At 44.0% G+C, this 17,697-nt stretch overlaps 1 protein-coding gene across 5 annotated transcripts in view; it reads left to right on the forward strand.

Moving 5' to 3' along the window:
* Nucleotides 1–17,697, forward strand: part of ADCY9 (adenylate cyclase 9) — a 163,547-nt gene that overhangs the window by 123,481 nt on the left and 22,369 nt on the right. For all 5 annotated transcript variants that reach the window (XM_074322811.1, XM_074322812.1, XM_019715465.2 and 2 more), the window contains 2 exons: nt 5,553–5,743; nt 17,561–17,665. In XM_074322811.1, coding sequence (XP_074178912.1) covers nt 5,553–5,743; nt 17,561–17,665 — 296 coding nt within the window. The remainder of the gene's footprint in view (nt 1–5,552; nt 5,744–17,560; nt 17,666–17,697) is intronic.

A 17,697-nucleotide genomic window follows, 5' to 3' on the forward strand; every position in this document is an offset into this window, starting at 1 on the left:
TGTCCCTTCAATCTTAGTTGTGGAGGGTGCCGTTCAGCTTCAAGTTGTTGCCCTCTCAGTCTTAGTTGTGGAGGGTGCAGCTCAGCTCCAGGTCCAGTTGCCGTTGCCAGCCGCAAGGGGCGCAGCCCCCCATCCCTTGTAAGAGTTGAACCGGCAACCTTGTGGTTGAGAGGACTCGCTCCAACCAACTGAGCCATCCGGGAGCTCAGCGGCAGCTCAGCTCAAGGTGCCGTGTTCAATCTTAGTTGCAGGGGGCGCTGCCCACCATCCCTTGCAGAACTCGAGGAATCGAACTGGCAACCTTGTGGTTGAGAGCCCGCGCTCCAACCAACTGAGCCATCCGGTAGGCAGCTCAGCTCAGGGTGCCGTGTTCAATCTTAGTTGCAGGGGGCCAAGCCCACCATCTCTTGCGGGACTCGAGGGACTGAACTGGCAACCTTGTGGTTGAGAGCCCACTGGCCCATGTGGGAATCAAACTGGCAGCCTTCAGAGTTAGGAGCACAGAGCTCCAACCGCCTGAGCCATTGGGCCGGCCCTATTCAACATTTTTATACCTAAAGAAGTGATCACCATGATAAGTCCAGCAACCATCTGACACTGTACCATGTTATCACAATATTACTGACTATGTTCACTATGTTGTATTTTACATCCCCATGACTTATTTGTTTTATACCTGGAAATTTGAACCTCTTATCCCCATTCACCTTTCCCTCTCCTTTTAAATTTTTCAGTTATAGCGGACATTCAGTATTATTTCATATTAATTTTAGATGTACAGCACAGTGGTTAGACATTTATATAACTTAAGAAGTGAGCCTCTTGACTGGTCTAGTACCCACCTGGCATTATACATAGTTAACATATAGACTATATTTTGCTTTACATCCTCATGACTATGTTATAACTACCAATTTGTACTGCTTAATTCCATCCCCTTTTTCACATCCCCACCTGGTGGCCCTCTTCCCATCTGGCAACCATCAAAATGTTTTCTGTACTCATATTTATGCGTTTGTTTCTGTTTTATTTGTTTATTTAGTTCTTTATATTCCACAAATAAGCAAAATCACACTGCATCTGTCTTTCTCTGTCTGACACTCCACTCAGCACAGTATCCTCCAGGTCCATCCACGTTGCCACAGATGGCAAAAACCCATTCCGTTCTCTGGTCGAGCAATATTCCATTGTATAATACATATGTAGCACCTCCTCTTTATCCATTCATCCATCGATGGACACCCAGGCTGCCTCTACATCTTGGCCATTGTAAACAATGCTGCAATGAACATATGGATGATGCTCACATCCCCTCAAAGTAGCATTTTGGGTTTCTTCACATAAATACCCTGAAGTGGGATTACTGGGTCCTTCTTTGTCTCTTGTTATAGCCTTTGTTTTAAAATTTATTTTGTCTAGTGTAAGTATTGCTTTCCCGTTTTGTTTACTTGTTTTCATTTTCATTAAATATCTTTCCAATCTGTTTACTTTTAGTCTGTGTGTCTTTCGATCTGAAGTGAGTCTCTTGTAGGCACCATATGTGAGGGTCTTATTTTTTTATCTATTCAGCCACCCTATCTTTTGATTGGAGCACTTAATCCATTTACATTGAAAGAATTATTGATAGATATGTAGTTATTGTAATTTTATTATTTATACTTTTTATCTTTTTTGTGTCTTAAGTCCCTCTAAGATTCCTTATAATATTGGTTTAATGGTGATGAACTCCTTTAGCTTTTTCTTGTCTGGGAAGATCTTTATCTGTCCTTTGATTTTAATTGACAGCTTTGCTGGGTAGAGTCATCTTGATTGTAGGTCATTGCTTTTCATCACTTTGAATATTTCATGCCAGTCCCTTCTGGCCTGCAAAGTTTCTGTTGAGAAATCTACTGACAGTCTTATGGGAGTTCACTTGTAGGTAACTAACTGCTTTTCTCTCTTGCTGCTTTTGAGATTCTCTCTTTGTCTTAACCTTGGGATTTTAATTATAATATGTCTTGGTGTAGGCCTCTTTGGATTCATCTTGTTTGGGACTCTGCCCTTTTATGCCTATTACATACAAGGGCTTGTATGTCTATTTCCTTCACTAGGTTAGGGAAGTTTTCTGTCATCAAATAGCTTTTCAATTCCTTATTCTCTCTCTTCTCCTTCTGATATCCCTATGATGCGAATGTTGGTACATGCTTGATGTTGTCCCAGTGCCTCCTTAAACTATCCTCATTTTTTTGGATTGTTTTTTGGCTGTTTTGATTGGATGTTTTCTGCTACCTTATCCTCTAAATCACTGATTTGATCCTCTGCCTTTTCTAATCTGTTGATTCTCTCTAATGTATTCTTCATTACAGTTAAATTGTATTCTGACTGGTTCTTTTTTTATGTTTTCTATCTCCATTTTTATGTTTCCTATTTCTTTGTTGAAGTTCTCCCTGAGATCATTGAGCATCCTTATAGCCAGTGTTTCAAGCTCTGCATCTGGTAGATTGCTTGTCTCTGTTTTGCTTGGTTCTTTTTCTGGAGCTTTGTTCTGTTCTTTTATTTGGGACATGTTTCTTTGTCTCCCCGTTTTGGCTGCCTCCCTGTGTTAGTTTCTATGTATTAGGTAGGGCTGCTATGTCTCCTGGTCTTAGTAGCATGGCCTTATGTAGTAGGTGTCCTGTGGGGCCCAATGGCTCGGTCTCCCTGGTCAAAAGAGCCAGATGTTCCAGGTGTGTCCCTTGTGTGGGTTGTGTGTGCCCTCCCATTGTACTTGAGCTTTGGTTGCTGTTTGCACATCAATGGGAGGGATTGACCCTTGGGCTGATTGGTTGTGCGGACCGGCCATGACTACAGTGGAGGAGCTGTGGTGCAGGGACTGACCCTACAGAGCAGGATTTACTTCAGCAGGGTTCTGGTGCCTTCGCAGTCTGCCCTTTGTTTGTGTCGTCCTTAGAGGTGGCCAGGTAATGCTTTGGCTGGGTCTGAAGCTGGCCGCTGGGCGTGCTAGCCCTGAGGCCTCCTGGGAGGGGCCCCACCACAGGCAAAGTTCAGCCACAGCCTGTGTCCTGCCTGGGGCCACCTGGCATGAGCTACAAAGCAATCTGCAGATGACTGCTGCCTGCCCCAGGCTTGGAAGTGCTTTGAGAGGCCAAGTCACGAACTGAGGCTGACTGTCACTAGTGCCAGGCTTAGGGCTGCTCAGAAAGAGATACAGGACATGACGAAGCCAGATGCTGCTTGTTTGGGTTTTGTGAACCTCTGAAAAATTTTAGGAAAGTCCACAGCATGAACCAAAACAAGCCGTTCATATGGAAAAGCCACTGGAAGCTGCTCGGGTGGGCCTGAAAGTTGGGTGGGGTGGGGTCTCAGGGAATCAGAGCAAAGGATTCAGGTTGACAGGGATTCAGATATGGCAGCCACCTGCGTCTGCACACCTGGAGTGGGAGAGCTCAACAAAGAAACTGGCTTCTGCCAGTTCCTCCATCTGGGAGAAAGCTGCCCCTCTAGCCCTCCCCCTGGAGCCAGACAACTCAGTTCCTCCCTGTATGTCCCTGGCACCTTTTGGGCTACTGCCCTAGTGCTGGAGCTCAGAGTGAATGAGTCCATCAGCAAGTAAGTCCATGCACGGGCCCTTTAAGAGCAGTGCCTGAGAGTGCAGCTGCTCTCATCTCACTCAGCCACAGTTTCCACTGGTTTTCACAGCTAAAAGTTGTGGGGACTTCTCTCCCCACCAATGAGACCCTGGGCTGGGAAGCATGGTGTAGGGCTGGCACCCCTCACTCCTGGTGGTGGGGTCCTCTGCAGCCAAGTTATCCTTCCCGATTTTTAATGGTCACACGTAGATGTGGGACCAGCCTGTTCCACATCTCTGCCCTTCCTACCAGTCTTGAGGTGGCTTGTTCTGCATGTCCTTAGTTGTAGGGCTTTGGTTCAGCTAGAATTTAGGCTATTCTCAAGAATGGCTATTCTGTAGTTTAGTTGTAATTTTGATATGGTCATGCAAAGTGGTAAGCACAGCGTTTACCTACTCCACCATCGTGACTAGCTCTCCCATGATGGCATTTCATTACCACCTTCTGCTGGAGCTTAAACTCTCTAAGAGAGGGACCTTGTTTTGTCCTTTATTATATTCTCCATGTATAGCATACACCAGGCCTGAAATAAATGTTTATTGAATAAATTACATCATTACCCCCCTTCAGTACATTTGTAGTTTGGTTAAATTCCAGTAAGGATTAACAGTGAATTTCTTTGAATAATGTCTACTTCTTTTTCAGAAATTCCTTGAGTTCTGTCTGGAAAAGCTGCTCCTCATTATTTTCCCAGTGATAATTCTTCTGAATACCTAGAGCAGGGACCTACCCACCTGTTACAGCTACTTAACAGTGTAGAATACAGTTGTGTGTTTTTATAGCCTTTAATGAAAATCATAAAGATGGAGGTTAATTGTCCATTTAACCAACTTTTTTTTTTTCTTTTAAGATTTTATTGGGGAAGGGGAACAGGACTCCATTGGAGAACAGTGTGTACTTCCAGGACCCTTTTCCAAGTCAGGTTGTCCCTTCAATCTTAGTTGTGGAGGGTGCCATTCAGCTTCAAGTTGTTGTCCTTTCAGTCTTAGTTGTGGAGGGCACAGCTCAGCTCCAGGTCCAGCCACCACTGCCAGTTGCAGGGTGCACAGCCCACCATCCCTTGTGTGAGTCGAACCAGCCACCTTGTGGTTGAGAGGACGTGCTCCAACTAACTGAGCCATCCAGGAGGCAGCTCAGCTCAAGGTGCCGTGTTCAATCTTAGTTGCAGGTGGCAGAGCCCACCATCCCTTGCGGGAGTCGAGGAGTTGAACCGGCAACCGTGTGGTTGAGAGCCCACTGGCCCATGTGGGAATCAAACCAGCAGCCTTCAGTTAGGAGCCTGGAGCTCCAACCACCTGAGCCACCGGGCCAGCCCCAACTTTTTTTTTTTTTTTTTATGAAGGTTTTGTGAAAGAATAAAATTCACGTAGACTAGAGCTGGACAAAAGCTGAATGTTTTTGCTGTGAATATTTGATACAACAGAAAGTAGATACTTGATAAATCTGAATCAAGGGAGGTTTTAATTACCCCTGTTGGTGATATAATGGTTTCACTTTTCACGGTAGTTTTGCCTTCTCTGACATAGGTAAAATGGTCCATACTCTACATCACCCAGCATCTGTTATACATGTCAGTGACTGGTATTGACAGATCAAAATAAACCCAAGAAATGTATAGGACCCACCATCAGTCGGCTCTGCTGCCATCAAAAAGAAGTCAGTGTGACCCTTTCAAGGAGAAACTTTTTAATGTTCATTTCAGCCCCCAAAGGTAAAACATGTAGCCATTATTTAGAGAAAATGTAATGTGTGTCTTGGAGGCGTACATTTTCCTTGAGGCAATGTGTCTCTGAAAAGATGGAAGTCCATAGTAAAATATGATATATTCACATTTTCACTTTACTCTCAACTTTTCAGGAACATGTGCTGCACCAAGAACAAGATGGAGCTGCATTTCAACCAACGGTGGTTTCAACCTGTGCTGACTGTAATTTTTATCCATAGGTTTGAAGACATACCTGATAGCGGGTCAGAGAGCGAAGGAGTCTCATTGCACCTGTTCAGAGGCCTTGCTTTCTGGCTTTGAGGTCATTGACGGCTCCCGGGTGTCCTCAGGCCCTAGGGGACAGGGGACAGCATCGCCAGGGAGTGTCAGTGACTTGGCGCAGACTGTCAAAACCTTTGATAACCTTAAGGTTAGTTTTTTTTTTTTTCCTACTTCTAAAACTTTATATTAATCCTGCAGTAGAACATGTGAAATAATAAACAGCCTTCGGGTCTGTGGCGGATTTGGAATGCCCTTCAATTTGGTTTTTATTATTTTTTAATGTAGTGTAAAGATAGCAGCATTTTACATTTTTAATCTTTGCTTCTTTCGACATTCTGCACCTCCATTTTCTTTCTGTCCTACATAACAATGCTTCTCACTTGAGTTGTTTTTTTTTCCTGAGACATGATGTCTTGGAATTTCTAAAACCTAATCATAAATGATAGTAAAGGTGATTCTCCTCACGTCTTGCCAGAGTGCTAGTTGGTGACTTATTTCAGAGACCACTTTCTCAAGTATTCCTACGTCTCCTATAATAAATAGTTTTATGATTATGTTAAATTTTGTTGGTGTGGGTAAAACTTATGATGCAGCTTACTGAAAGAGTGCAGTCTTGCCAAGAACACTGCAGTATTTCATTGTAGGAACAGAGATCTGGTGGCTATCCAGAAGTACCGCTTTGTATCTTAATAGCCTACCAAGGAATTAGCGTGATGGACCTTGGGCATGTGAAGTCTCTAGTTTATGAGCTGTTCCTCAGTTTCACATTTGCCTTAGTTCTCCTACTGGTACCTCTTGTTTATTTTTACAGTTTAAATATTTGCCATTTGCATTTTTATTTAAAGAAATAGTTTTAAGATATATGCACTTCATTGTTTTGTGCTTTCAAGTAACACAGTGATGTATTGATCAGGATGATGGCCTGTTGTTATGGCTTTAGTCCAGCACGTTCCTTCGTATTCACATTCAGTAACAGATTCGAAAACTAGTTATGCTGGAATTTAAGCTTAAGTGGCATCATAACGTGGCAATCAACTGGGGTATCCAGATTATTTCACTGTGTCACCCATAGTGCCTATCATCCCGTTGCTTTGTGTAATTATTGCGTTCAGGTTTATTGACAGCACTCATATATCATTTTCATTGTTTGCTTTGTCAACTTAGTGCAGGATTTCTCAACCTCGGCACTATTCACATTTTGAGCCGGACAACTGTGGTGGGGGCCACCCGGTGCACTGTGGGATGTTGATCAGCATCCCTGGCCTCCACCCACTGGATGCAAGTAGCACCTCCTCTACCCATTGTGACAATCAAGAGTGTCTCCAGACATCGTTCAGTGTACCCTGAGGGCTGCGGAGGGTAAAATCACCCTAGGCTGAGGACCAGTGGTGTAGGTATCAGACCTTGTCTTCCCCGCAGGCTCTGGCACATGCGTAACGGCTGACAGACCTGAAATTTCCTTAATGCTGGCGCACATTCACGACAGCCTCTGTGCTGGGCTGAGGTTTTGCAGCTGCCGGAAAGGAGCTCTCAGTGCATTGACTGTCACTGAGCCTGGCAGGGAAGAATCCTGTGGGGAGGGGCACAAAAAACATGGCTTTCCAAATACGGTTTCATTACCTGGGGAGAAATGATTTCTACCAGGCTTCAAACAGCTGCATTTAAGTAGAGAAATAGAGCCCAATGCCAAAAATAAATGACTTGTTGTGTTTGCTGCCATTTTAGATTATGTGCATGTATGTTTCTATCCATTAGGGAGCACAGTTGCTGACTTTACTTTTTTTAATCTGGATGGACAAAAACTATTTATATAGTATATTCTATTGCCTTGTATACATTTTCCAAATAATCATTGAAAGTTTTCTGAAAATCTTGTGATCTGTTAAGTTACCCGTGTTTGCCAAAAGGAATTTGAGCAAAAAATTTAAAAAAGGACCTTTGTGCCCCTTCCAGAAGGGGTACGTGAGTTGGATCTTGAAGAATAGTTTCTGGGATATTTTGATGGCGTTGGGAGGATAACAGGACATCTGCGACCAGGGCTGTCCCAGAAAGTTAGCACTCCTTGGCTTCGCAGTTGGAATGGCAGGAGCAGGAAGAGATAAGAGACCTGGCCTCCACTCCAGGCTTTGCCACGTTGGGAAGCCCTTGCCACACTCTTGCCTGCTGTGCTTCTAGTGCCTGTGGTGACAATCAGCTGAGAGCAGGGCTCTGTGGTGCCTGTGGACCCTACGCACTGAGTGACTGAGGGAATTGTTGTGCGCTAGCAGCACAACAACTGTGAAAGGCAGAAAACCGAGGTCTGCCTCAAAGGTTACACACATAGACGCTCTCTCAACTTCTCAGGCCTTCCCTCAAGTAACAATTGTAGAATAATAGAAATGCAAAATACTGTTGCTTGTTCACACGTTACTTGGGTGGTTTGTCCTCTAACCTTGTCAGTGCCTCACTGGTTTGTTGCCTTATATTGTCTGAGCTACAGCCAGCTCTTCTCGTTAGCGAGAATCAGACTAGCTCCTCCTAATTCTGCTCAGTCTGGTGACTCTTCCTGTCAGCAGGCTTCAGTCTCCTTTGTTGCTGCCGTCACCTCATCCAGCTAGAGGTAGCTCCCAACTGGCTTTGACACCAACCTCACATTTCCCCCTTCCCCTGATGTAAAGCGGTCTTTCCCTTGAGCAGTAGTTTCTCAGGATGGAAATGAGTGTCAAGTGTAGAAAAAGGGTTCTGTGGTCAAGTACACTGGGGAAATTCTAGGTCAAACAGCACTGACGTTTTCTTTACTGCGGGACTTCTCAGAGCCTTTGGTACGCTAATGTGCGTCCTTAGGTCTCTAAAAACGGATGTGCTCTGCAGCATTCTCAGGCCTCTGATCACAGATTTCTTTTTTCAAGCTATGCCGTTTGGGGGAGTGCTTGTCTAGCGGAAGGAGCTTCAAGCAAGAACCAAGACATTAGAGAAAAGGTGTTCAGTAAATATTCATGAAATGAGTACATGCATATCTTGGTCCTGTTGTCCCTCTCACCTGCAGGACTCTCTGCTTCCCTTTTCCCTAAAAACGCTTTTCCTTTCACGATCAGCTTCATTACAGCTTCCTCTGCCTCCTCTGCCTCATAACGCTGTAATATCAGTGCTGTAATGAACGCAGTCTTCAGTGTTTGCCTTATGCTTGTGACGCGCCTTCCTATGAGCTCTTTGAATGCAGGCCAGGCCCATATGTTAAATAACAGACTTCCCAAGTGCCCAGGGTGGTGCCTGGCATATGTTAGATAATTACAACTTTCCTTTGACTTAAGTTTTTAATTCTTTAATGACACCCAGAAAGACAGAGCTCTGCACAGGCAGACTAAGAAGGATGGACCTTAGAAGCCTGAATAGAACTAAATAGGACTAAGGTAGTGTCTAGGCAGCATTTGTTTTGCCTTTTAGCACGTGTGTCCTGTGTGTCTGTAAGTTGTCTCATAGCTGGAAAATTCTTACCTAATATTTCGTAACAGTCTGAGTCCTGGGATAACCTACCAAGAAACAGTAGTGATGTCAAAGGGCAAGGGCTTTGGCCCCGAAGTCAAGGTCAGAGAGCTGCCCACACCCAAGCCTTGGCTTCTTGAGTGACTGGCAGTGAGAGTTTCTCATCAGAAGCCCTGGCATTGCATAATGGGGGGCCGGGGCAGGGCACTCAGCTCTCTGAGCCCTATGGTTTGGGGTGGGGGAAGGAGGAGTCAAGAAGGCAGCCTGGGAAGGAGCCCAGGGCTCTAACGTCACAGCCATGGAAGGCAGCGTCAGTGCTGTGGGCGGGCCGGAACTCAAAATCCAGGAACTCAAAATCCAGGATGCTTGGCAAAGCCTTGGCTTTGGGACTGGAGCAAGTCACCTAACTCCTCAGTGAAACGGTGATGATGAGGCGGTCTCTCAGGGTGTTGTAAAGGTGAACTGACGTAATGCCCACAAATGCTACGTTCGTAGTAGACAGTAAACACCAGGACACTGGTTCACTGGCTGGCACGCAGAGATGGACAGGGACATGGTGGGAGGAAAGAAGGGCAGGAGGAGACAGAGGTACTGTTGATTTGCCCACAGGAGTCCTTGACTGTTTTGGGAAGATCTCGCCTTCTCCGCTCGTTCTGACTTGAGGGAGGTTCTTTGGTTATTGCCATTGGTTGTTCCTGTGGGGGATGTCACCACGACACAAATGTGACATCGGAGCATGGGCACTTGGCCTGTTTAGTGGGACCTCAGGTCTGCAGCAGAGGTCTGCTCTCGTTTGTCATGAAGCTGCTGGTGATGGATGGGTCAAGACTACACATGCGAATAACAATAGCTGCTCTAATGTCTTTGTGAAGAACAAAGAAATGAAATCTAAAGATGTGGATGGTTTTTAATCGCATCAGTCCTAATAAGTGAACTGTGTAAGCTGTGACAGCATCTTAGTTCATCTCTGAAAGACATCACTGGAAATGCACCTGCATGGCTGTCTCTGTGAGTTTACCTTCATCTGTATTCAGAACCCCGGGGCTGCGTGCTCGCCGGGTGTTTCTACATGTTTACAGCCCATGATGAAGCTAGTGGTGTGGATTTGCCCCATGGGGCAATTCAGAGAGGACCTATCCTGTTTTCAAAAGGCTTCTACTTTCCTTCTAAGGTCACTAGCCCTAGGGACCCTCCTTCTGTGACAGTTGCTGTGACTTTTTTAATGACTCTAAATAAATGATCATTTCTTTTATTATCTTCTTGTTATTTGAATGTAAAATCATTATGAATAGACTCAGTTGGCTCAGTTTGAGGAAGCAGAAGGCCCCTGCTTTTAATTTCAATTCATTATAGAAATGGAAAAGGTAGTAGATATCTTTCTCTCTCTATATATATACACACACACACACACACACACACACACACACACACACATATGTATACACATATATGTATATATACATATACACACATATACAGTTCAGAAATTAAGTATTTATTATAAATGGTGTTCTAAATTGATAGTGGTGATGATTGTAGAATTCTGTGAATATACTTAAAACCATTGAATTATATACTTTGATCAGTGAATTGTATGGTATGTTAATTATATCTCAGTAAAACTGTTATAAAAATAGATAAATAGTAATGTGGCTGCTGGCTCTGAAATGTAGCTATAAAGTAAGTTTTTTAAAAAAGGACTTTTCAAGTTTTACCTGTATTTTAAATTGTGTATGTGTTTCCTTCAATTAAGAGACAGCATATCACATATAAATTGACATGTCTTCCTTACAGAATTTCAGCTAATAGATCTAGAAGGAATGAGGCAAAGAGACTCACCATTTAGAACATCACAGCAATGTCGCTTCAGGCAAGATCCATCAATGAATTCTAAAATTTGTGGGTATAAGTTTAAGGAGAAACAGGATGTTTGCATAGCCTCCAAGTATGTCTCCCCTATCAGATATTTATTCATTATAAAGGGAAGAATAATACCAGGTCTGACAATTAAGTTTGCGAACTTGTTGCAATGATGTTGCTCACCTTTTTTGATATCAGAAGGAGTATTCATTATGAATTTGTAACAACTGGACCAACAGTTAACCAAGTTTACTATGTGGAAGTGCTGAAAATGCTGCGTGAAAAAGTGAGACAAAAACCACCTGAACTTTTCACCAACAGTTCATGGCTCTTGCATCAGGACAATGCACCAGCTCACACGGCACTGCCTGTGAGGGAGTTTTTAGCCAGCAAACAAATAACTGTATTGGAACATCCTCCCTACTCACCTGATCTGGCCCCCAATGACTTCTTTCTTTATCTGAAGATAAAGAAAATATTGAAAGGAAGACATTTTGATGACATTCAGGACATAAGGGTAATACAATGACAGCTCTGATGGCCATTCCAGAAAAAGAGTTCCAACATTGCTTTGAAGGGTGGATTAGGCGCTGGCATTGGTACATAGCTTCCCAAGGGGAGTATTTTGAAGGTGACCGTAGTGATAGTTAGCAATGAGGTATGTAACACTTTTTCTAGGATGAGTTCGTGAAATTAATTGCTGGAAAATCTCGCAGGCCCCACCTTCACCAGATTATGTAGTATCATGGTTTATAAGACTAATGGTATCGTGTATCCCCTGATGTGAGGTGCTGAGAAGGGCACATCACCTCTGTGGGGTTCTTCCCCAAATTCTAAACCTCAGTCAACTCATGCAAAGCATCAGATAAATCCAAATTCAAGGCAGTCCGCAAAATACCTAACCAGGATACTTCAAAAGTGACAAGGTCATTGAAGACAAGGAAAGACTGAGGACCTGCCACAGACAGAAGGAGACGAAGGAAATACAACAAGTAATTGGAACATGAGATCCCGGAACAGAAATAGGACGTCACGGGGGAAACTGGGAAATCTGAATAAAGTCTCTAGTTATGAATTGAAATGGGAAGATAAGTCCAACATCGTTTAATTGTCAGCGTCAGATATTGGACATAAATGAAATTTATAGTATTGGACATAAATGAAATTTCCCAAAATATCAAATACTTTCTTTTTCTGACTTTCTGATGGGATGTTTCCCTAACAATCTTCTTGCCTTATTGGCCTCAGTTATTAAATGCAGTAGCCATTTAGGACTCAGGAATCTGAGAAGGGTTCTATGATTCTCCATTTCATGACTCTTGAGATCTTGTGCCTGATTTTGACAGGTTTTTGTTTTGTTTGTTTGTTGTTTTGCCTCTAGTATCCTCAGTATTCTCAGTCTGTCTGCTTCCTGTTCTTATTGCTTCGGGGTTGCTGTTCTTTTTCTGTAACAATTACTGCTTCTATTTCCTCTAATATTTTGCTCCTCTTTTTCTCTAGTATTTGGTTAGCAGAAATCACCTATTTGGAAGTATTCACACCTGTGCCTAATCCATTACCTTAAGTGGTGATGGGCTGGCCTGTCAGTGGCATGTAGTAGCGAGGGTGACTTCTGCCTACATTGCAGGCAATTCATGTTCACTTGGCGATGTCACATGCATGGTTAGGGTTGAGGGCTCTGCTACCTGGCCTTAAACTCTCCCTGCTGTTTTTTTTTTTTTTTTTTTTTTTTTTAAAGATTTTATTGGGGAAGGGGAACAGGACTTTATTGGGGAACAGTGTGTATTTCCAGGACTTTTCTCCAGTCAAGTTGTTGTCCTTTCAATCTTAGTTGTTGAGGGCTCAGTTCAGCTCCAGGTCCAGTTGCCGTTGCTAGTTGCAGGGGGCGCTGCCCAACATCCCTTGTGGGAGTCGAGGAATTGAACTGGCAACCTTGTGGTTGAGAGCCCACTGGCCCATGTGGGAATCGAATCGGCAGCCTTCGGAGTTAGGAGCACGGAGCTCCAACCACCTGAGCCACCGGGCCGGCCCCCCTCCTTTTTTTTTAAGGAGGGCGCAGCTCACAGTGGCCCATGTGGAGATCAAACTGACAACCTTGGTGTTATTAGCACCACGCTCTAACCAACTGAGCTAACTGACCACCCAATCTCCCTGCCATTTTCTAATTGTGTGACTCGGGCAAGTCCCTTCTCTTGTCTGCCTCAGTTTCCTCCTGTGTAGAATGAGGTTAATCATAGTGTCAGCTTCATGCATGCTGCTGAGGACTAAATGAAGTGATACAGGCAAAGAGCCTGGAACTTGGGAAGTGCCTCAGTGAGCCGCGTTTGCTCCTACTGCTCTTACTGCACGTTCCTGTCTGCCATATTCACCTTGAGTGTGGGGAGCAAGAGGTAGTTCTGGTCGCAGGACAGCTTGCTAAAAAGTCATGCTCAGCAGACTAAACAGTTAAAGCCAGGGCTTTTCTGATGTTTCCTCCTCTTTTCTCAGAAAAGAGGCTTCCCTGCTCCCTCCCTTGACAGTTATGAAAAAGGACAGCTGTTGGTTTAGAAATGATTTATCTTGTGAAGAGAAATGGCCTTGAAAAAAAACTATAGCTCTGTGCCATGTGTTCTGAACAGAATGTAGGGTGCATGTATGGAAATGTGTTAGAAACAAATGCAAATGAGCCCAAGTGTGTTAGAGAAATAGTTACAATCTGCTGTCCGAGCCCACATCCGCGCTGGGGAAGGAGCACAGATAATCTGGGGAAATGCGGAGCTTGCTCTTGGGCATTCTCCAGGGAACTCAGGTTTCCCAGGCAACGGCCAGCACATGACTTGGCCTGCAGAGTACTCTGTTTTGGGGACCTTAGCTGCTCTTGAAGCTTCCCTTGGTCCCAATGTGCCAATTAAAACTGCCACTTAAAAGAACCAGGAGGTGGTCCCAACTGCGTGGGTCACTCAGGGAATGAGGCAGAGGAGGTCAGAGTGCCAGGATCATTGCTGGGTCCTCCTGTGCCAGGCAGAGCCGGAGAGGCTGCGTGGTAGTCAAGGGCCAGGAGCCCCGCATGACCACTTCTGCCTCACAGTATTATGAGGATTCACTGAGCTCAAGTCCACGAGACTGCAGACATCGCCTGGATAAGGACCTGATTGTCGTTCACTGATGTGCCCTCTGCACCCTGCCATTTCTAAACCAGAGAAGCTGCTATCATTACAGTAGCGCTTTTTATCTAATGTACCTTCCATCATTGCCTCTGTCCAAGTCAGTTGCTCAGGCCTGCTGCCCGAGGTGGCAGGGTACCCCAACAAGTCCCCGGACCGCCCTGAGTACAGACTCCTGGACCATTTACAAACATTTGGGCTCTGACAGTGTATGTCTGCACCTTCACTCCCTGAGGTTCTTTTGTGGGCAGCTCTACGAGACCTTACCTCCACATTAGCACATTGTATCACAGCAGTGTGCAGGTCACGTAGCCTCTCTTTATCAAAGGGACGTCACTTTGACTTGCCCATCTGTGAAGACCACTCCCCCCAGTTCCCTGGGGTCAGCCAGCCCCCACGGGCACCCCTAGTCTCCACTAGCCTTCCAACCCCTTCACAGCCAAGACCTGCACAGAGAGCGTGCAAAATCTGACTTACGTGGGCTTGATTTCTATCGAGGGAATCCTTTACAGAGGGTGTGTGCCCTCTGCTGTCCAGTAGGTTCAGTAGTCACTGTTGTATATTTGTGGCTTTAAATGTATAAAACATCTGTACATAAAGCCGGTGTGCTATGGGAATTCCTAAGAAGCAGATGGCCTGTTCTTAAAGTGCATCAGGTGTAGTTGAGGAGAGAAAAATACTTGGAAACAAACTGATGTCAAGAGATACCTAAAAAAGAAATGGCTATGCGAGAATAGATACCACGGATGGCTGTCCTGTCTGTGATCAAGGCCATTAAGTTACCAGATGAACTATCTTCACAACCAGAGAGAACAGTGACCACAGTTTTAATATTAAGTACCAACAGTTACTGAACACTCTCTAACAGTTCAAGCATTGTGTGGCGCCAAGTGTGATCAGCGCATGCGTGCCTCCACTCGTCCGACCCTTACCCATGGCAGAAATCACCAGTCAATCACAGTTCTCCTCCCATTGGGCCAGGGCGGGACCTCATCATCCTCAGTTCACTGTTGTAGGAAGTCAGTGCCTTGGGATTAGACTCAGTGCACAAAACGAAGCTGGTTTAAAATACCTCTGACATGCTTTACTTGTATTTCCTCAGTTTGCCCTTATAAGAATTCTTCAAGGTAGATACAATTCCATTTTACAAAGGAGGAAAATGAGACTCAGAGAGATTCCCTAGTAAGTGGTAGAACCAGAATTTAGTCCATGACAGTTTGATTTCACAGCCAGTGCCTTTAATCACTACTATTGCACTAGTTCTCCAGTCTTAATGTTTAAAACGTAGTCAGAGAAATAGCTGTTTACTGTTTTATCGTGTCTTTACGAGATTGGTGAAAATCTCTGGACCTTGTTTGGTATGAATTTGAAATCAGAGTCTCTCAAACCGTCCCAACACTTCCAAGCTGTATCCACTTCATCCCCAGGCCGCCACTTGGCCCGGGAAAAGGATGGTGTTCCCTTAGAGAAGCAAACTCGCCACCACTGCCACCACCAAAGCCATTGACGCCCATCCCAGCAAGAGTGTGTCCTTGGGATCTTGCTGGGTGTGTCTTGGGCACATATACAGAGGGTGCACATTTTAAGAAAGGAAAACTGTATTAAAATTGTAATACTCAATATATACCGATAACAAAAGATGGGTACCAATCACGTTTGACTTCTGCCATGACGAGCGGTGCTCAGAGTGGTTACCATCAGCATCCAGACACTTCTGATTACAGCGAACTACTGCTTGAGCAACGCTGACCAAAGTGTCCACTTATATACATTTTTTTGGCACCCCCGGTACTTTACTCCTCTCATGGGGGCTGGGCGGGTCACTCTGTGTATGTGGTATTAGTTGTTTTTTCTGTTGAAAAGATCAGTGGCCCCACTGGTAAAATGTTTTGAAGTTTAACTCAGTCAATACCAAGAGGTGCTTTAAAATCATTTTATTGTTTGTCACTGACAACTAGAACATTTGACAAAAAAAGATGTCAATTTTTGCATAGCTATAAATGAATTTTACCTAGGTGCTACTGTTTGCTCAGGTATGTTAATGATTTGGCTAGCTCTTTTTGGTATGTATATTTTCATTTTTCAAATGAATACTAATATTCAAACTTAGTATGTGTATTACATCAGATTCCCAAATTACACATCTTTATAGAGTCTTTATTTCTTTTATTTAATACAGTATACACCTGAAATCTTACTTGGGATGTGATCATAGCCTTGCCTTTAGGCAGTAAGTGGTACTTATTTTAAATTTCTGAAGTACTATCTGGCCTCCTATAATGTTGTCCAATGGTTAACAATGCTTATGCATGGATAGTTTTTGAGTCCTAATAAATCTTTCCTGCTACAGTTTGTCTTCTCCACTGGAAGCAGTTAGTTGCTATCTCAGTGACAGTTCCTAGTTCACTGGATCACATTAATAATAATAGTAAATTTATTAAGGATACAATGAGAGCCAAGAATGATGCTAGGCTATCTATACACGTATTCATTTAATCCTATGACAGATCTTCAAGAAAAGTGTTATCCCTCTCGTTTTACAGATGAGAGAAGTGAGGTGAGTGATTTGAACAGGACTCTCCAAACAAGTAAGGAATCGAGATGGGATTTGAACCCTGGTTTATGAGAAACAAAAGCTTGCCTTTTCTACTCTGTCAGTATTGTCTTGCCTTTTCTTTTCTAGGTCAGCTAATTCCTGCAAGCTTTTAAGAATTCCTAGGTCTGTAAACAGGTCATTCTGATTAGTCAGCCTGTTTTATAGAAACAGCTCACCTTCACACAGAGCTCGAGGCCCTTGGCTTGGTGCGCTCAGATAGGGTAGCGGCCAGGTTGTCTGTTCAATAGCAGCTTTATTGAGATGTAATTCACATACCAGAAAACTTAGCCTTTTAAAGTGTACAATTCAGTGGTTTTTAGTATATTTGCAGGTTGTGCAACCATTACCACAATCCATTTTATAACATTTTCATCACCCAAAAAGAAATCCCTTAGATCACTCCCCATTCTCATATCCGTCATCCCTGGCAACACCCAATCTCCTTCCCAACTCTATGGATTTGTCTTTTCTGGACATTTTATATAGATGGAATCATAGAATATGCGGCCTTTGGTGTCTGGTTTCTTTCACTGAATGTAATGTTTTCACGATTCATCCATGTTGCACCCTGAGTCACTACTTCATTCCTTTGGATGGCTGGATAATATTGTCCGTTGTGTGGATAGACTGCCTTTTGTTGATCTATTCATCCATTGATGGACATTTGAGCTGTTTCTACTTTGTGGCTCTTATGGAACATTCATTACAGGTCTTTGTGTGGATGTGTTTCCGTTTTCTCTTTGCCAGTTTCTCTTTAACTCAGCCTTGAATGGTTCAGTAAGCCTTCCGTTTGGTTACAGCCATTCTCCGTGACAGCAAATTGCAACAATAGCAGGCTTGTTTGAATTACATATTGTGGTCGTGTTTCCTAGGTGAGTTCCTATGATCTGTGTTTTTCTTGTAGACCTGCCCTTCGTGCGGAATCACGTTTGCTCCCAAATCGGAAGCTGGCACAGAAGGAGGAGCAGTGCAAAACGGCTGTCAAGAGGAGCATAAAAATAACACCAAGGTAGCAAGCTCCTGGCTGTCATTCCTGTCACC

Source organism: Rhinolophus sinicus, linkage group LG18, assembly GCF_036562045.2.
Source record: "Rhinolophus sinicus isolate RSC01 linkage group LG18, ASM3656204v1, whole genome shotgun sequence".
Classification (NCBI taxonomy): domain Eukaryota; kingdom Metazoa; phylum Chordata; class Mammalia; order Chiroptera; family Rhinolophidae; genus Rhinolophus; species Rhinolophus sinicus.